Source organism: Python bivittatus, unplaced genomic scaffold, assembly GCF_059951505.1.
Source record: "Python bivittatus isolate LINGU-HERP-01145 unplaced genomic scaffold, Pbiv_v1 ctg000650_np1212, whole genome shotgun sequence".
NCBI lineage: Eukaryota > Metazoa > Chordata > Lepidosauria > Squamata > Pythonidae > Python > Python bivittatus.
In genome coordinates this window covers 2678272-2692515 of record NW_028277093.1, presented here as the reverse complement: position 1 = coordinate 2692515, position 14244 = coordinate 2678272, and the positions used below count along the sequence as shown (strand labels likewise).

Here is a 14244-nt window from a genome sequence, read left to right as displayed (position 1 = left end):
TACACTTTTGCACCATGAAAATCTCCAACATGTTTAACTCTAGCTAACTTATGTTTATACATGCACTGGTGGGACAAAAATGCCAGCAATTTTTCAGGAAGTTATAAGGAGGAAGGTGGCTGGTGTGGGTCTTCCGGGCTGTGTGGCCGTGTTCTGGAAGTTTTGTTTCCTAACGTTTTGCCAGCATCTGTGACCCAGCATCTGTGACCGGCATCTTCAGAGAGCAGGAGCACAGACAGGAGCAGTTCTCTCTGTGGCCAGGATGAGGTGACCCTTTTGTGGGTATTTATAGAGATCTGAGGGGGTGGGGGGTGTGTGATGGGGGGGCGGGGGGGTTGGGTTAATGAGTGGCTGCTTGTTTTGGTGTCAGAATACCTGTGTATCTTCCTGGGGATTAGGCAGGGTTTTTTCTTCTATTGAGTTGTTAACGAGCGGCTGCTGGGGGTGATTCACTCTAGAATACACACGTATTCTAACACCAAAACAAGCAGCCACTCGTTAACCCAACCCCATCCCCCCATCCCCCCCCTTCAGATCTCTGTAAATACCCACAAAAGGGTCACATCATCCTGGGCACAGAGAGAACTGCTCCTGTCTGTGCTCCTGCACTCTGAAGATGCTGGTCACAGATGCTGGCGAAACGTTAGGAAACAAAACTTCCAGAACACGGCCACACAGCCCGGAAGACCCACATCAGCCATCGTATTCCGGCCGTGAAAGCCGTCGACAATACACAGAGAAAGGATGTTTCCTCATATTCACAGAGAAGAGGGTCCCTACTTGAAATGGAAGGGCTGGGGCGGGGGTATGAACGGCTGCAGGCATGGATCTGAACACCTTTGAACGCAGCCAAATCCTTAATCCTAACTCTGGACCTGGGGGAGTGTGCCTCATCCCTGCTCCTGTGCTTTTCTGTAAGGTCTAAGAGGGCTTAGAACGTGGCTCTAATTAAGGAAGTGGGACACGATGCATGTTGTAGCAGCCCCTTTATGGAGGTATGTATTGATGGGGTTGGAGAAAGATCTTGGCGTAGGGCCAAAAAAAGGAGCATAACTCCATGTCTGGTACTTGAGAGGGAGATTGGATCCTGAAAACAAAACTGCCAAGATTGTTACATCCATCTACAATCTCTGGGACTTTGTTAAGTTCTGGTTGCCCATTTTAAGAAGGATATAACCAGGAGGAGAGCCAGCTTGGTACAGTAGTTAAGGCATCAGGCTAGAAACTGGGAGACTCTGATTTCCAGTCCTGCCTTAGGCACAAAGCCAGCTGGGTGATCTTGGGCCTGTCATGCTCTCTGGGCCCTAGGAAGGAGGCAATGGCAAACCACTTCTGAAAAACCTTGCCAAGAAAAGTGCAGTCCAGGCAGTCACCAGGAGCCAAAAACTGACTCAAAGGGACACACACAACTGAGAAGGAGAAAGTGCCGAAGAGGTGTTTTCTGTGCAGACAGTGTAGAAAAGGCAGGAGTGATAACAGTAAATAGGCAGCAAGTAGTAGTAATCAGGAAGATTAAAGCATAAAGCAAGTGAGAATTGGTGAAATATGCTACAAAAAAGAAAATTCCTCTTGTTATTTTCCAAATGAAAACAGAGAAGAGAGAATGATGTGGGAATGATGCGGAAGGAGTAGACGTTGAGTTTGGCAAAAGAGTTGCTGAAGGAACCCTAGATGTCTCGATTCACCATCTCTGTCTTTAGGAATCCCCGTTCGACTCCCAGATTGCCCCTCAGGGCTTCCCCATCAAACTGTAGATAAACCATAAATCAGATTGGGGGGCCTGGAAGTCACTCACCATTCCCTGTTTACAGCTCTGTAGGTCTTTAGTTTCCTTTTGACTTTGTTGCTTTTCAAGAATTCCTCCTGCCTGGTTTTTTCTTGATGCTAATTATGCTACCTCCCTTTTTTCTTTCTCTTCAAAGGTAGATTCACGTTTAGAACTCCCTTTCTAGTTATTTTTCCTTCAGCCTTTGTCCTCTATGGTCTCTTTCATTTGTACTTTATGAGCATCGTGCAATTATTCTCTAGTCAACTCTTCATAAAATTGATGCTCCCTCTCATTCCTGCAATTAAAATAGTAAACTTTTCTAGAACATTATGTTTTTGAGCGCTTTTCCGAGTTAGGAATGTGACAATTTCAGTCCAGGGTCTGGGTTCGGTTGGGTTGGATTGAGGTCCAGCCCCATAAGGAATCCCATCCAGATCAGAGATCCTCTCATTTAGAAGAGAGTTGGAACCACTCCTCATTGAGCTGACAGAAGTTTTCCTGAGTTAGAAAGGAAATTAGAGTTTGAACACTGCTGATTACCCTGGCTTGCGAGTTCCCCAAGTTCAAACTTCATTCTACTTCCAACGTTTTATTGCTGCATTATCTATAAAGAGAATTCTCCTGTTCCCTATATTCTGGAGGGGCCAAGGGGTTTTAATAAAGATACCTGAGGCACAAATCTCAGGCCTTTTTTGTGAAAAATGGCTCAGATTCATGATAAAAACATGTATTTAAAGGAATGTAAAGCTCATCTTCTGGTCATTATATGGAAATCTCCCTATATATATAGTCTCCTTGGCTCGGGCATGGAAATAGGTAGCTCTCGAGAATTCTGGGAAGTCCTTTTGATTTCCCAGTTCCGCCTTGGATTTCCTGGTGGTGTCTTATTCAAGTTCTATATTCTCCTACTCTATAGGTGGGAAGCTAATTGTCTGCAGAAAGTCCAAATTTCCCCCTCAAGCTCCAAACCTCCCCCCCGGTCCTCCCCACGATCATCTTGGGCGTGCGCTCCGCTTTCCTTCCCAGCAAGAGAAGCAGGATCCGCCTCCCGCCAACCGCCTCCTGCTCTCGCCGGTCAGCAGCGAGGAACCCCCAGGCTCTGGGAGGACCTGGGCGGGGTACGGAAGTGGCCGAGGGGCCCCTCTAGGGAGAGGCTCGCTCTCCTCGGAGTCTCCGAGGCCTCGCGGAGGCCCTTCCGGGGAGGGCGGGAGCTGCACGAGCGCGGCTGCGGCTACGGCTGGCGGGGAGAGCGGCGCTCCGCGGAAGGCATCCCCCCACCCCCCGCGCGCCTCTCTCGGGCGGCCCAGTCCGTCGAGGGCCAGCCTCGGGGTAGAGCCGCCTCTCCCCTGCGGGCGCCGCGGCAAAGCGATCCCCCTCCCTTCCTTCCTCGGGTTCTCCTGGCCGGGCTGAGGCCGCTGCCCGCAGCCTTCCAGCGGCGCCTGTCCCAGGAGGGAAGCGGGGAGGCGCAGGGCGGCGGGCAAGGCTCGGCTCCGCCTGGCCCTTCCTTTCCCGCGGCTGCCGCCTTGCTGGGCTCCCGGGCCCCCGTTCGCAGAGGCTCTTGGCTCGGCCCGGACAGCTTCTCCGGCGGGCGAGGGCGCGCGGGGTCCGGCCTCTCCGTCCCGATCAGCGCCGGGGCTTCGTGGGCCAGCAGGCGCTTCTCTCCCGGCCGGAGCCGAAAGGCTGGTCCTCAGGGGCCGCTCCGGGGGAAGCCGAGCCCCGGAGGGCCCAGCTCCTTGCCTCCCGGGTTTATGCTTCCGAAGAAGCATCTTTGGAAAACGTTCGGAATGCAAGGGTTTCTGTGTGCGCGTGCATGACTTTCCCACGTGTTTCCTCTTCCCTTGAGAAGCCGAGGCGTTAATAAGAGCAGTGATAATTTACTCCGTTTATATACCGCGGGACTCACAGCGACTCTGGGCTGTTTACAAACCATTGGAAACGTTTAAAAACGAGGAAACACACAGAACGAGAAGAGCAAAGGTGGCAGAGATGAGAAATCAGAATGGACACGAAACGAAGGAAAGGGGCTTCAGGGTCTTGAGGGCCCTTGGAAAGGCTGGTGGAGCCAGTAGGATGGTAGCCATGTGAAGCGGGGGAGCTCTTCTGTCCTCCTGCATCTCCAAGGAAGGTTGCTTTTGATGGAGAGAAATCTTTGGATTTCTTTCTGCATCTCGGCAGAGAGAATAAGTGAACTCCCAAAAGGCAGAAGGAAAGGCCCGGCTGTGACTTGTGAGAAAGTATTGGAAATTTGAGTCTTAAATGCTTCTTCGTGGGGCACTCGTAAGATTCCTTGCCGGTCGCCACTTCCTCCTTGTGGAGCTTATTCTGCTGGTGCTTCCTGATCTTTTCCCTTGGAGTTTTCTCCTGGTGCTGTTTCAGGTCCAGGCGCCTTTGAGTTAAATGGCTGCTGAACCTCCTGGAGGAAAGGAGGGTGATCCCTCCCTGGAGCTGTTCTCTGGGGGAATCCCTCAGGAGGATCCGCCTCAGAAAAGATCCTCCGGTAAGGTTCCTTCTGAAGCTGTTTAATCCTCAGGATTTACTTTGCCCAAGTTCCTTTCATGAATTCCTTTTTAAGTTTTTTATTGACTGTGTTTTCATACCACCATTCCAGAAAGTCTCCTGGCAGGGTGTGATTCAAAAGTAATCAGCCTTTCCTTTAGGCTGTTCCAAAGGGTAAGTCCCACAGAGAAAAGACAGTTTTTATCATCTTTCCTGATTACCTGACGGGAGGGGGGTACACCGCACTCCTGCATGGGATATGGGGTGGGATCTGCTTGAAGGGATCTGGGAGTAAAGCTATATAGTGCTTTACTGCACAAACTCACCACCTCAGATTACATCCTGACCCCTACTGGGAATCAGTGGAGAACCATAAGGTTCCACACATTACTGTAAAGTAATCTAACAAGGATGTAACAAGAGTATGAATCACTGTGTGCAGATTTGCATTCTTGAGAAGAGCCCCAACTAGAGGCTAGTTATAGCTAAGGCTGGGCAAAGATCCCTTAGCTATAGACATTGCCTCCTTATCAAACAAAAATCATGACTTAGGAGAAGCCACAGCTCTTGCACCTGCTGTTTGAAGGGGTGTGTGTCGTTTCTGAACTGGAGGTGCATTTATTTGCAAAGGTGGCGATGGATACAGAAGCACATGACAGTGGAGGCTTTTAGGCTTTTTACTATATACAGTTGTTTACAGCAAGTATTTACAACAGGGCTGAACATCACAGTCCTGGGCTCAAGTTTCCTCCCAAGTCTCGCTCCCAGCAACTTTCCCAGTCTATCTCTCTTGCTTCCTCCCCGCTTCTCTCTGTCTCTCTCCCCTGTCCTTGGGCTTGACGAGAGAGAGTGTGAAAAGAAAATAAAAGGATGGGATTATTGTAGTGTGCTCAGCATGGCTAGAGTTTCTCCAGCTCAGCTGAACACCTTCACCATCTCCAGTTGGCAAAGAACTGCTCTCAGGGTCTTCTGCCCAGTTTTTCCCCCCAAACCACGTCTTTTCTGCTGGTAGCCATCTCCCTCTGTTCCCTCCAGTGTCGTGGGTGAAACTGCTGTCTGCAGCCAGCTGGGTCCCTCCTTCCTGTTCTTAGGCCTGGCGTGAGCTCTCGTCTGTCTGGGTCTTCCCTTCCAGGGAAACCCCCCTGTCCCATTCTTCTCCTCTCCCTGAAAAGTAACCAACAACTGCTCTGCACACTTATTTATTTATTTTTCAAATGTTTATATGTTGCCCATTTCACTATACACTAAGTGACTCCAGGCGGCACTTCACTTCAACTTCTCTCCAGCCTTTCACTCCAGCTACTCCATTCACTCTGACTACAGTTTTTTACTCTCCACTCCTCTCTCTTTCTCCCCAACTTTTGGTTAGACCAGCAGCATGTCCCACAGCAACTGAGGAGGTGGGTGTCCCCCCAGGGCTCTAGTCCCCATCACCTACATATGTTCCTGCACCAATGGGATTGCTGACTCAAAATCTCTGCACACCAGCCCTAGCTAGCAGCCAGCTCAGCTCATCAGGCCTCATGATAGTGTAACTGCCCTTCAAGGCCAAAAGGGAGCTGCTTTTTCTCTTTTTACTCAGTCCAGTGTTGGCTTATGCCAGCAGAACAGCAGCCATGCCAGGCCACTAAAACCCATATGCCATAATGTGTCACTCCATAATCCAGAGACACCACTGGAACTGGCAAAGAGCCACATGGATTCTGGGCAAACAGCTCAGTCTTACTGGTAGTTGAGTTCAGTTTGTTTCTTCCTATCTGGATCTTTATGGTACCCAAACGTAAGGAAGCCTGGGATGGAAATGTGTATCTGGGGATCATCAGCATCCTGCTGATATCTCAGCCCAAAAGGACACATGACTTATCCTTTCAGCTTCATATTTATTTATTTATTTATTTATTTATTTATTTCTTAAATTTATCTCCGCCCATCTCCCCCTAATGGAGGACTCTGGGCGGCTCACGCAGTCCATTAAAATAATAAATACATATAAAATTGGAAAAAACATAAAAACTGTACAAAAAACTGTACAAGACATTACCAAGAAAAAGTCCAAGAGGGAGATGGTTTCCCAGGATGAAAGGCTTCTAAGGGACTAGCCATCCCCACACCCGATGTCTCCCTTTCTCCCCCAAAGCTAAGTGGCAGAGCCAGGTCCAAGTCCCTCCGGAAGGCCAGGAGTGAGGGGGCCAATCTCAACTCTGGGGGCAGGATGTTCCAAAGGGCGGGGGCCACAACCAAGAAGGCCTGTCTTCTGGACCCCGCTAATCTTTTACCGAGGGGATCCAAAGCATGCCCTCTCTGTGTAATCGGGTGGGATGGGTTGAAGTCATGGGGAAGAGGCGGTCCCTTAGGTAACCTGGTCCCATGCCATGTAGGGCTTTAAAGGTGATAACCAACACCTTGAATTGGACCCAGAAGCAGACTGGTACCCAGTGTAGCTCGTGGAGCAACAGCGTTACATGGGCCCTTCTTGGGGCTCCAAAAACAGCCTGCACGGCTGCATTCTGGACCAGCTGTAGCTTCCAGATACTCTTCAAGGGTAGCCCTATGTAGAGCGCATTGCAATAGTCTATATGGGAGATAATAAGGGCATGCGTGACCGTTCAAAGGGCATCCTGATCCAGGAAAGTGCGTAACTGGTGCACAACCCGAAGTTGTGCAGAGGCCCTCCTGGCCACGGCTGCCACCTGCTCTTTGAGCAGGAACTGTGAGTCCAGGAGAACCCCCAGGTTATGCACTGGGTCTATTTGGGGCAGTGCTACCCCATCCACCACCAAAGATGACAAAGTCCCAGATACCGAGGAGTCATTAACCCACAGCCACTCCTTACCAGGGTTCAGATAAAGCCTGTTGATCCCCATCCAGACCCACAGTCTCCAGGCACCGCGAAAGGGCAGTCACAGCATCACTTACCTCACCTGGGATGGAGATGTATAATTGAGTATCATCAGCATATTGATGATACTTCATCCCATGATGGCGGATGATCTCACCCAGCAGTTTCATGTAGATGTTGAAAAGGAGCGGAGAGAGAACCGAACCCTGCGTCACCCCACAAAGGAGGGCCTGAGGCTGGGACTTCTTGCTCCCTATCACCACCAATGGGGTTCGGCCCTGGAGAAAAGAGGTGAACCAGCACAGAAACATGCCGCCCACCCCCAATTCCCTGAGCCGTCCCAAAAAGATACCATGGTCGACAGTATCAAAAGCCACTGAGAGATCAAGGAGAGCAAGGATGGTCACACTTCCACCATCCTGCTCCGGCCAGAGATCATAAGCACGACCAATGCCATTTCCGTTCCATATCCAGGCCTGAAACCTGACTGAAAAGGTTCCAGATAATCCGTTTCCTCCAGGATCCATTGGAGCTGTGAAGCTGCCACTTTCTCAACCACCTTCCCCAAAAAGAGGAGGTGGGAGACCGGATGAAAATTGTCTAGTACAGTAGGATCCAGGGAGGGTTTCTTGAGGAGGGGGTGTACCTTAAAGGCAGCTGGGAATACTCACTCCCGCAAGGATGTATTAACCATCGCCTGGATCCAACCACATGTCACCTTCCGAGCTGCTTTCTCCAGCCAGGAGGGGCATGGGTCCAATTGACATGTGGTGGCCTTCACAATCCAAAGGATCCTGTCCACTTCCTCAGGATCAACTGGATCAAACTGTTCCCAGATAACTAGGTAAAGACAATCCCCTGCCATCTCCTCAGATCCTGCCCCACGCTCTGAGTCTAACTTAGAACGAATCTGAGTGATTTTGTCCTGGAAATCCTCTGAAAATTCTTCCACAGGGCCCTGCAAATGAATCACTGAATCCCCTTTTCCAAGGAGGGAATCTAGTGGTCCCAAGCAGGGCCACCAGGCAGCATTCAGCGGACATGATAAGAGTGGAGAAGTATTGACACTTTGCCACTCTTATCGCCACAAGGTAGGCCTTAATAGCGGCTCTAACGTGTTCGGTCAGATTTGGACTTTGTCTTCCTCCAGCAACGCTCTAGACATCTCTTGACCCTCTTCAGCACCCTCAACTCCTCCCTAAACCATGGGGAGTATCGGGGCTGATGTGGCAAGAGAGGTCGCATAGGCGCGATCCTGTCCAAGGCCCCGGACACGTCCCTATTCCAGGCGGCAGCCAAGGCCTCTGCTGGACCGTGCAGCAAATCCTCAGGAATACCCCCCAGCTCCCTCTGAAACCCTACCGGGTCCATCGGATGCCGGGGACGGACCAATCACATGGGTTCTGCCTCCCTGCGGAGGGGAGTGGCATAGGAGAAACTCAGGGTCACCAGGACGTGATCTGACCGTGACAGTGGGGAAAGCTGTAAATCTCCCTTCAGATCAGTCAGCCATTGCTCCGACAAGAAAACCAAATCTGGCATGTGCCCACTGTCTCGGGTCGGCTCCCACATCATTGGGAACAGGCCTATGGCCGCCATGGTGGCCATGAACTCCCGAGCCACCTCCGAGGTCTGTCCCAGGGATGGCAGGTTGAAATCCCCCAGAACCATAAATCTTGGGAACTCCACTGCCAGCCCTGAGATGGCCTCGAGCAGCTCAGGCAGGGAGGTTGCCACACAGCAGGGAGGCTGGTACAGTAGCAGCACTCCCAACTGCAGGAGCATTCATATAAATGTTAAATAGCAAGATAAACAGAAGAACCGTGTGGCATCCCATACTAGATCAATCAAAGGGGAGATCTCTCTTCCCCACCCTTACTGGGTAGAATGACTCTCTCATTGTCCCCAATTGGGAACTTTTATGAGCAACATAAGGCTTCCAGAATCAATGCCATTCCATACTATTAAGTGATGTAAAAGTGCATCATGGAATCACTCTGCTGTCCAAATTTGGTAGTGATCATCCACCATCAAGACCAACGCAGCTTCTGTCAAATGGTTTCATCTGAATACTCTTTAAAATGGATCCAGATAATTTGCATCGTCCATGGCGCTTTGCAGTTGAGGCACTGCTGCTCTTTCTGACCTTCCCTAACAAGGGAGGGTTTGCAACTAGACAACAGTTGTCTGACATTGCTGGAGATGCACCACCTCTCCTTTCAAGTGAGGTACCATTGCCGCCTTTCCCTGCTCTTGATGTAGCCAATCATCCCATCACCATCTCCCAAAGGAGAAGGATAGCAAAGGTCATATTGTCTAACACCCTGTCCACTCCCCTGGAATCTGCAGGATGAACCTAAGATATAATTACAAGGCTCTGCTTCTTTCGTCTCTGTTGACCTCACAAAAGTCAGACTTGCTAGCCCTTGAAGGTAGTCCAGACAAGAAACACAACCAAGAGTACTAACTGTATTGTAAGGTTAAATTAACAGAACCTTGCAAGGCTGAAAGTATTTCTCCCCTCCTTTCCTTTTACTCTCTGGAAAACTAGGAAGGGTCCTTTGTGAAACAAGGAATAACCTTGAGGAACAGAAAGAAGAGCCACAGCCAAGACAACAGTCAGATAAAACACATCTGAGTCCAGGCTAGAACTGTAACCTGAGTAAGCGTCTCAGACAAGACCTTAGTTTTCAGGAAGATAAAGGGAGGGAGGAGGGAAGCACGTCCAGACTTGCAAGATTATGCAATAAAGGTAGTATTAGCATGCATGACTTTAGTTTCCTAATCCAGTCTACCCCGAAGGGCTAACACAACCTCACCAGCATCAGTAACCTGTGTGGGGTATTGTTCTGGCCACAAGCCACTCTGACATTTTCATACCTTAGTCCATATACACATTTATATGCCAGAATGGACTTTCTGTTTTGTAGGTTCAAGAATATAGTAAGGATGTTTTTATAACAAATCGTTCCACTGCTGTTTTCTCATTCCTAGACACTATAACGGCATTGACATTATCTTCTGGAACGTCTGCTGTTCGCAGTGGAGGAATAACAGCGATTGAGTTTCCAACTCAGGTAGGAGGATTCTCCCCTTCCCAAAAGTGCTAGTACGGTCTTATTCAAGAAGCACCCAATATTATGCAAACAGTCTGAAAGCCTTTTCCTGAGCAGCTTCCTGATAATGGCATAGGAAGGCAGATAGGGCTGCATGTCATCCTCAAATACATGGCATCTCAGAGGACTTCCTGGAGAACCTTTCCCAGCAACTTCATGCAGCTGTTCTGTAAGCTCTGTGTCGAGTGACAATATAGGGCATTGGTTAAAATGTCACAGGATTCTCCCAGTCCTTTTTGAGGAAGCTACCTTCCAGGAAGGGCTGAAACTTTCAATCAACAGTGCATCCAAGATCTGTCCCATCAGTAGAAAGAAAAGGAATATGGTTTTTTTGGTCCTGCAGAATAAGCCAAACCAATAAAGCATTAACCCAGATGTATTTTTAGCCAGAGGCTTTGCACTTTAAGTTTTTAGAAAGTTTCTCCAGAGAAGAGACTTATTTGCTCTACTTTGAAACTCTGCTGATGGGGTTTATTCATTAAGAAGAGAATTTGCATACAGTTTTTTTTAACTGTTGTTTAATAGGAATGCTGAGGGAGTGTTTTTTTTCTCTTTCTGTTTCAGGATTCGGCATCGCTTGAGGACATAGCTGTGATTTTCTCTGTGGAAGAGTGGGCTCTGCTGGATTTTGAGCAAAAAGCCTTGTATCGAGAAGTCATGGTGGAAAATGCAAGGAATATGGCCTCCTTAGGTAAGGGATCCTCTTTCCTCTGGACTGAAACAGTGGTGGAAACAAGCCGTTGATCTATTTCTCAGACAAAATACTAATGTGTTCGTTTTGTACAGTGGAGGAGAGTGTCCTTATCTGCATTTCTACTCCTGCTTGGTCTGTTGTTGATTAGTCGTTAAGTCGTGTCCGACTCTTCGTGACCCCATGAACCATATTGCGCCAGGCCTTCCTGTCCTTCACTGCCTCCCTGAGTTTGCTCAGTTTCATGCTCATTGCTTCAGTGATGCTATCTAACCATCTCATCCTCTGCCGTCCTCTTCTCCTTTTGCCTTCAATCTTTCCCAGCATCAGGGTCTTCTCCAAAGAGATCTCTCTTCGCATTAGGTGACCAAAGTATCTGAGCTTGAGCTTCATTATCGATCCTTCCAATGAGCAATCAGGGTTGATTTCCTTTAAGATTGACTGGTTTGACCTCCTAGCAGTCCAGGGGACTCTCAAGAGTCTTCTCCAGCACCACAGTTCAAAGGCATCAATTCTTCGGCGCTCAGCCTTCTTTATGGTCCAGCTCTCACAGCCATACATTACTACTGGAAAAACCATAGCTTTGACTATGCGGATCTTTGTCGGCAAGGTGACGTCTCTGCTTTTTAATATGCTATCTAGGCTTGCCATAGCTTTCCTCCCAAGGAGCAAGCGTCTTTTAATTTCATGGCTGCAGTCTCCGTCTGCGGTGATCTTGGAGCCCAAATAAATGAAGTCTGTTACTGCTTCCATTTCTACTCCTTCTATTTGCCAGGAATTGATGGGTCCAAATGCCATGATCTTAGTTTTTTTAATGTTGAGTTTCAAGCCAGCTTTCGCACTCTCCTCTTTCACCCTCATCAAGAGGCTCTTTAGTTCTTCTTCACTTTCTGCCATTAGGGGGGTATCGTCTGCATATCTGAGGTTGTTGATGATTCTCCCTGCAATCTTAATTCCGGCTTGTGATTCTTCCAGCCTGTATACCTCCCAAGCTGGGTTTCGAAGAAGCAGAGGAACTAGAGATCAAATCGCCAACATTCGCTGGATCATGGAGAAAGCACGAGAGTTCCAGAAAAATATCTACTTCTGCTTCATTGACTATGCAAAAGCCTTTGATTGTGTAGATCACAACAAACTGTGGCAAATTCTTAAAGAGATGGGAGTACCAGACCACCTTACCTGTCTCATGAGAAATCTGTATGCGGGCCAAGAAGCAACAGTTAGAACCGGTCATGGAACAACCGATTGGTTCAAAATAGGGAAAGGTGTACGACAAGGCTGTATACCTGGGTATACAGCCTTGTCGTACACCTTTCCCTATTTTGAACCAATCGGTTGTTCCATGACCGGTTCTAACTGTTGCTTCTTGGCCCGCATACAGATTTCTCATGAGACAGGTAAGGTGGTCTGGTACTCCCATCTCTTTAAGAATTTGCCACAGTTTGTTGTGATCTACACAATCAAAGGCTTTTGCATAGTCAATGAAGCAGAAGTAGATATTTTTCTGGAACTCTCGTGCTTTCTCCATGATCCAGCGAATGTTGGCGATTTGATCTCTAGTTCCTCTGCTTCTTCGAAACCCAGCTTGTACATCTGGTAGTTCTCGGTTCATGTATCGCTGAAGCCTAGCTTGTAGGATTTTGAGCATAACCTTGCTAGCATGTGAAATGAGTGCAATTGTGCGATTGTTTGAGCATTCTTTGGGATTGCCCTTCTTTGGAATTGGAACATAAACTGACCTTTTCCAATCCCGTGGCCACTGTTGCGTTTTCCAAACTTGCTGGCATATTGAGTGCAGCACTTTAACACCATCATCTTTTAGTATTTTAAATAACTCAGCTGGAATACTGTCATCTCCACTAGCTTTGTTGTTAGCAATGCTTCCTAAGGCCCACTTGACTTCACTCTCTAGGATGTCTGGCTCAAGGTCAGAGATCACACCAGCGTGGACATCAGGGACATTAAGATCTTTCTTGTATAGTTCTTCTGTGTATTCTTGCCACCTCTTCTTAATCTCTTCTGCTTCTGTTAGGTCCCTGCCTTTTTTGTCCTTTATCATGCCCATCTTTGCACTAAATGTTCCTTTCGTATCTCCAATTTTTTTGTAGAGATCTCTAGTCTTCCCCATTCTATTGTTTTCCTCGATTTCTTTGCATTGTTCATTTAAGAAGCCCTTCTTATCTCTCCTTGCTATTCTCTGGAAATCTGCATTCAGTTGCTTATATCTTTCCCTTTCACCCTTGCTTTTCGCATTCCTTCTTTCCACAGCTATTTGTAAAGCCTCATCAGACAGCCATTTTGCTTTCTTGCATTTCTTTTCCTTTGGGATGGTTTTAGTTGCTGCCTCCTATACAGTGTTACGAACCTCCGTCCATAGTTCTTCAGGCACTCTGTCTACCAAATCTAACCCTCTAAATCTATTCATCACCTTCACTGTGTACTCACAAGGAATATGATCTAAGTCATACCTGAGTGGTCTAGTGGTTTTCCCTACATTCTTCAATTTAAGCCTAAATTTTGCAGTAAGAAGCTCATGATCTGAGCCACAGTCAGCTCCTGGTCTTGTTTTTGCTGTCTGTATAGAGCTTCTCCATCTTTGGCTGCAAAGTATGTAATCAATCTGGTTTCGGTATTGACCATCTGGTGATGTCCATGTGTAGAGTCGTCTCTTGTGTTGTTGGAAAAGAGTGTTTGCTATAACTAGCTTGTTCTCTTGACAGAACTCTATTAGCCTTTGCCCTGCTTCATTTTGTACTCCAAGGCCAAACTTGCCTGTTACTCCTTGACTTCCTACTTTAGCATTCCAATCCCCTATGATGAAAAGGACATCTTTTTTTGGTGCTAGTTCTAGAAAGTGTTGTAGGTCTTCATAGAACCGGTCAACTTCAGCTTCTTCAGCATCAGTGGTTGGGGCATAGACTTGGATGACTGTGATATTGAATGGTTTGCCTTGGATACGCACTGAGATCATTCTGTCGTTTTTGAGGTTGTACCCCATTACTGCCTTTCCCACTCTCTTATTGACTATGAGTGCAACTCCATTTCTTCTAAGGGTTTCTTGCCCACAGTAGTAGATATAATGGTCACCCGAATTAAATTCACCCATTCCCGTCCATTTCAGTTCGCTGATTCCCAAGATTTCGATGTTCAATCTTGTCATCTCATGTTTGACCACATCCAGCTTGCCTTGGTTCATAGATCTTACATTCCAGGTACCTATACAATATTGTTCTTTACAGCATCGGACCTTCTTTTCGCTTCCAGATACATCCACAGCTGAACGTCCTTTCAGCTTTGGCCCAGCCGCTTCACTCTTTCTGGAGCTACTTGGAAT

General features: G+C 48.0%; 1 protein-coding gene across 4 annotated transcripts in view; it reads left to right on the top strand.

Annotated features, from left to right (window-relative positions):
- Positions 1-2979: 2979 nt before the first annotated feature.
- The window catches only part of LOC103057972 (zinc finger protein 74-like), a 29308-nt gene continuing 18043 nt past the window's right edge, over positions 2980-14244 (top strand). For 3 of the 4 annotated variants that reach the window (XM_088151348.1, XM_088151346.1, XM_088151345.1), the window contains exons 1-3: positions 2980-4265; positions 10098-10180; positions 10784-10910. In XM_088151348.1, the coding sequence (XP_088007474.1) occupies positions 4166-4265; positions 10098-10180; positions 10784-10910 (310 nt within the window). In that variant the 5' untranslated portion in view covers positions 2980-4165. Of the gene's footprint in view, positions 4439-10097; positions 10181-10783; positions 10911-14244 lie in introns of all 4 variants that reach the window. The other variant, XM_088151347.1, reaches the window with a different exon arrangement.